Here is a 6,000-nt window from a genome sequence, read left to right as displayed (position 1 = left end):
GTTATCAATCTAATATATTAATTATTGATCATTTATGGTTTTTCAATTTTTAGAAATATAATTAACTGATTATATTTTATACTATTATTGTTATTATTTTCCTTTAATGTTTTAACTAGCAATTCCGGAATGAAAATAATAACAATAATGGTATAAAATATTATGAGAAAAATATCCAGTTAATTATATTTCTAAAAATACATGATCCTAGGACAATTTGTAGAAAAAAATTTAATCATATTTTATACCATTATTGGTATTATTTCCATTCCTTGTCTGCCTATTTTATTGATCCAAAACAATTTGTCATCATTCAGTAATAGCTACTAAACAATTTACTACAATACATGAACTGTACTAGGATCATATATGAGCAGATAAATCAAAATATAAAATGTAAATCTAATCAAAGATCAGAAAATGTTTCTTCAACAATAATAAAAAAGGACAGCACTTGGGAGAAATATACATCCCCTGCTTTACTCATATGATCTAATCCTATACGAAAACAAAAACAAGAAAGGAGAGAATACAGAGATTGTTATATCGATTTTCATAAGATCACAAAAAATAATCAAAATTCAGAGACATGATATAATGTATAAAAACAATATTGCGTTAAAGAACATGTTAGCATGTACATAAGAAGTTTAGCATTATCGATCAATATCATTTGCACTGGCAAGAACAATAGTTGTTTGTTCATTTTTATCTTAAATGATTCTAACCAGCTGGAAGATCATTTCCTTATTGGATTCTAATTTGGGAACAGTTTTCTTTGTGAGAAGATGTTGGCATTATAGAAGGTTTGTTTCAATTGTCCATGGTTATGTGGTCTCCACTTTGACAGAGATTTTGTCGGATTGAAATTTCTTAGAATTATACTTTTTATCAAGCATGTGATTTCTTTAGGTAAAACAGGGGAAGTGAATTTTTTTTTGAAGATTTGACTATGATATGACTGAAAAACAGTTAATTACATAAGTAAAACAGAAGAAGATGAAGAAAGAATGTGAATGAATAAGAACAGCAACAGAATTAAGCAATATTGGCAAATTGAACTGTTTTATTTCTTCTTCTTCTTCTTATCCTACACTAGTACTTTACCAACAATATTTCTCTATCGAATCCCTATACCCAATCCCAAACCCAATGATGAATAATTCAACATACAACAAAAATAATCAAAAACAAACACACACTGAAAATTTTGTAGACTCTCCAACACACGTATACAGAGTGAAGGGAAAAATCTGTCTGTCCTTTTTCGATCTGTAACCAATTCTCTCTGAATTCATTGCTTACTAATGAATGAATGATATGAATCATATGATTCTACTACCAAAATGCCTTTCTGCTATGGTGTTTTCCAAACGAACCCTGCAATAGAATCACCTACTTCTGTGTTAGCTTCAGTGATCAAACAACTGGTAAACAAACAGAGTAATTAACAACAACTAACAATCAATCTCTTATTGCAGCAGGGCAACAAAAAGAAACAAACTTTAAGATATAATTATTAAGAATCTTCTCTGACCTTTGAGATGGATTGGCGGCTCCCCCCCAGCTGGAGATAATCGGGTACTAAAACAGCGGCGGTGCAATCCCGGGGAGTTTCGAACAACGATAGAGAGAATTGCTTGAAAACCACTCCGACGTCGAAGTAAATCAACCCAGAACTGGGGATGTCGACTCGAATTCCCTTGACAGGAAACCAGAGGAACAAATCTTGGGCAGAGATCCCAGAAAGACCAACGATCTGGCCGAAGCTTAATGTGCCGGAAATGTTGCGATCGTAGTGCATTTCGTTCTCGAATTTCGCACTACACTCTTGGTCTAAGTGTACCACGAATCTTCCTGCATCGTCTAAACTGAAATTCTTCACACCCTTTGGTAGTAATCCCATTGGCAGTCCGTGGGATCGGAGGACATCGTAGACAGATAATGTTTCCGCGGCCGAAACCCAGATACGATTGATTAGAGATAGGAGAAAGAGAAAGAGAAATCGAGTAGCCATGGATGGATGGATCAAACTGGGTTCAGCTTAGCTTAACTTAGCTTAGCTTATCTTGCTCGGTTCAGTTTCAGGGCATAAGGGTTGTGAATTGTGATGATCAAAATGAATGATGTATATATATATATATGTATATGTGTGAGTGTGTTTTTCTGAAAGTGGTGTAATTTTAGAACAGGGTTTAAGGAATTGGAGGAAGGAGAGAGAGAGATTGTAGAAATGGAGAAGAAAAGGAAGAAGAAGAAGGAAGAAAGCGTTGGGCAGCCAGCGAGAATACAGAAGGGATTAGGAGAGAGATCAATTATTGGTGGGGTCCGGGATCACCTACAACCTGTTTTTCTGACAGTATCTTAACTAGCCAACAGCAGGAGAACACGCCAACAAGTCCAGGGGTAAATGTGTCCTCACACTAACATTTTTCCCAAGCACGTGTTTGATGAGGAGGGGGCCTGCCTCAAACCAAGCACCGATAACTTTCACGCGTAACATTGGAGCGTGTTATAAACTCCCACATATTTTTTACATTTAAGCAATAAGAGGACAAAACTAATTAAGTTAGCAAAAATGAGAACATGAATTTAAGTTATTTTTATCATTTGTGATCTGCAAATTGGAAGGTGGTAGGATCAATTTTGGCAAAAGTAGTACGAATTTGGAAAATAGGTTTGGTTGGATCTGATCAGTAAGTTGTTGTTTAAGGAAGTTGATTTGCATGTTTCACATGTTTGCACTGTGGGTTGTATTGTACCTCGTATATAGGTTGATTTGTGTTTTTGATAGTTATTGGTTTCTTACTACTTTAGGCTAGGTTTTCTTGATTTGATGCAGTTAGGATGCACATTTAATTTTTTTAATAATAATAATAATTGTGATTATAAAATATTTAAAGAGAAAATAGTTCAAATGATTTGTAATATATATTTTTAGAAAAAAAAAAGAAATATAGAAGAGTAAAGTCCAAAAGGTACAGTCTGAAGATAGATAGTAGGGTCTAAGAGAGATTATACTTGATTTGGGTGAAGGATCCGAGGATCGGCTATCACTGTTCCTTGTCGCCGTCGTCTAAGGCCTTGATTGGAAAATTCATTTCCATTTTATTAAATTTTAATATATCTTCATCTATTTAATTCTAAAAATTGCAACCAAATGATGCAAGGCCTAAAATCTCAACAAACAAATTGAAATTCAATACAAAGACATTAAAAAAAAGACAGAGGACTTAATTTAGAATATTGCAAATTTTCATTTCTAATATTCTTTCTCAAATGTTCAAATATAATATAAGATTCTACTATTACTAAAAAAAAAAAATACTTTTTAAAAATAAAAAGAAGGCAAAACATAATATGTAAGAATAAGAAAGAAAATGGGTTCTTCCTTCTTCTTCTTTTTGGTAAAATAGTGTTCAAACCAAACAAGCCCTAATAAAAATATAACATGATTAATAATTTAATATAATATAGTTGCATTAACATGTGAAGGTTCATTATCTAGTTGTTTTTATAAAAGATAGATTATAAATGATGCATATCAACCAACTAGTATAGCTATGTGGAATATAGACTACTCTAATCTTTATTAAGGGAACTCGATTCCTTTATAAACTAAGTTAAGTTAACGTGTACTAAAAAAATGATGTATCCATTTTCAACTCCAAATTAAAAAGATTATATTTAACAAGCTTATCATGTTACATTTAATTGATATATATATATATATATATGCAAATTTTCAAATAAGAAAAAAATCAGTTGGGCCTGTTTGATGTGTTAAGTAAACATTGATTACATTACTTGGCTAGTGTGATTTGGTTTGTAAACTTAAATAAATTGAGATTCCGTAATAAATTGTTACAATAATTCCATTACATATACAAAAATAACATATGATTGTTTTAGTAATAAACTAAAACAATTGAACTTATCCAATATAAATATAGACAACATAATTTATTATAATAAATTAAATAATATCATATGTATAAATGAATAATCATTTTTTTTTCATTATTTATATTAAATTATGTAAATAATTAATTAGTTACGTAAATAAATTGAGATTCCATAATAAATTGTTACAATTATTTTATTATGTATACAAAATTAATGTTTTAGTAATAAACTAAAAACAATTGAACTTATCCAATATAAATATAGATAACGTAATTTATTATAATAAATTAAATAATATCATATGAATAAACAATTTTTTCATTATTTCTATTAAATTATGTAAATAATTAATTAGAATGTCAATTTATATATATATATATATATATATATATATATATATATATATATATATATATATATATATTTATAATATCTGTAAATAACCAATTATAACTATTTAATGTGCTTTAAATCATTTTATTATTATTATTATGACACCCACATATTATCAAAAATATATGACATTCATTTTTTTAATTAGTTTTGTCATTTGATATCATAGTGGAATAATTTATTTTTTTATCACTAATACTCATTTCATTAAATTATCTAAATCTCTAATTAAAATATCAAAATACTCTTATCTCACAATTAAATTAAAATTAATCACATTTTATATCATATAATTTATTTTTTTCCAAAAAATATAATATTTAAAAAGTATCAAACAAGATATTTTGATTATTTTACCAAAATAATTTACTCTATTTATATTTTCTTTTACTAAACAAAACAAAATTCACAAAATAGAACCAAAATAACATTATAAATTAAACAGAAGATAAAATATCCAAAATAATTAGGACACCATAAAACTGTTACAAATATTAGATATCTCTAATTAAATATCTTAATAGATAATGACTTTTCCGAAAAACCAATAAGTTACAAATACTTTTGATTAATAAATAAAATGAATATAGGTTATTGTTTTCCTCTCCTTTCTAAACTACCTACAAATAATAATAATAATAATAATAATAATAATAATATACACCTTTCATTCAGGTTGTTGCGGGGGAGAGTATACTCAAGTTTTGGCTAATAAAACACATCATTGAAATGAATAATTAATAGTATTCGATCTTGCCGCAAAATGAGACTTTATTGTAGCTTGTCCCCTTTTAATCTCAATCACTTTTTTAATTGGTCATTTTCACTTAGCCTAATAAAGCAACATAATATTTTATTTTATTTTTGTATATAATTGATCAAGCAACTCATTGAGGTGGTAAATTACAAACCCTTAAGTTATGCATTTCATTAATCAATTTCTAAAGTCTTTCTTTTATGTTAATTTTGAACAACTGATTATTAATAAGTGTAATTTTCTTTTGATTTGAAAATTATGTGATATTAATTTAAAGACAATGCATGTGGAAGAAGAATATAAGAGTGGCGTGAGAATGATTATAATTTTGTCTTTTGGGGCATAATTAGAACCATCCAGATCAGATGCACTTCACCAACCCCAATTATATTCATAACACCCGCATGCCACTCAATCCTTTAAATCCTCTATGTCTAATCTAATCTAATCTAATATTCTTATTTTATAAAAGCTATCAAATTATTAATTATCCTTAGAGAGCAAAATACCAAAAAAATTAAAGAAAAATAAAGTTATACAAAGATTGGACTTCAAGTGGAGCCTGCATGCAGTTTAGCTAGCTAGCTTGTCAATGCTTTAAGATATGTCTAATTATGAGTGTTTTTTAATTAATAATGGGTATTGTTTTTAGTTATTGATAATCACTACATTCCACTTAATTAATCACCATTAGGGCCATTAGACTACATGCTTATGTTTAAGTAGTCTTGCTGTGAAAGGAGCTACATGTACTAATGAAAGTAATTAATATTTTTTATATATAACAAAGTTTTCATAACATGCAATTATTATAGATTGCCAAATATAATATAATAGCATACATATGCAATCAATGTGTAACAATATTGCCCACATTTTAAATTGGAGTTCTTTTTATTAACTATTGTTAAAATAATATACATCATTCACATTAGTATACAGCA

The 6,000-nt window shown here is 28.3% G+C and overlaps 1 protein-coding gene across 2 annotated transcripts; it reads right to left on the bottom strand.

Annotated features, from left to right (window-relative positions):
• Positions 1 to 1,075: 1,075 nt before the first annotated feature.
• Positions 1,076 to 2,216, bottom strand: LOC124914276. Of its 2 annotated transcripts, none has more exons than XM_047454788.1 (2): positions 1,538 to 2,216; positions 1,076 to 1,395 (listed from the first exon to the last, which is right to left on the bottom strand). In XM_047454788.1, the coding sequence occupies exons 1-2, from the start codon at positions 2,015 to 2,017 to the stop codon at positions 1,339 to 1,341; spliced, it is 537 nt and encodes a 178-aa protein (XP_047310744.1). In that variant the 5' UTR covers positions 2,018 to 2,216; the 3' UTR covers positions 1,076 to 1,338. The 2 variants fall into 2 exon arrangements, with proteins under 2 accessions (XP_047310744.1, XP_047310745.1); XM_047454789.1 differs by having other exon boundaries at positions 1,077 to 1,380; positions 1,538 to 2,214.
• Positions 2,217 to 6,000: the final 3,784 nt, after the last annotated feature.

This window comes from Impatiens glandulifera, chromosome 9 (genome assembly GCF_907164915.1).
Source record: "Impatiens glandulifera chromosome 9, dImpGla2.1, whole genome shotgun sequence".
NCBI classification, from domain to species: domain Eukaryota; kingdom Viridiplantae; phylum Streptophyta; class Magnoliopsida; order Ericales; family Balsaminaceae; genus Impatiens; species Impatiens glandulifera.
Note: the sequence above shows the minus strand (reverse complement) of the source record. Positions and strands in the feature narration are given on the sequence as shown.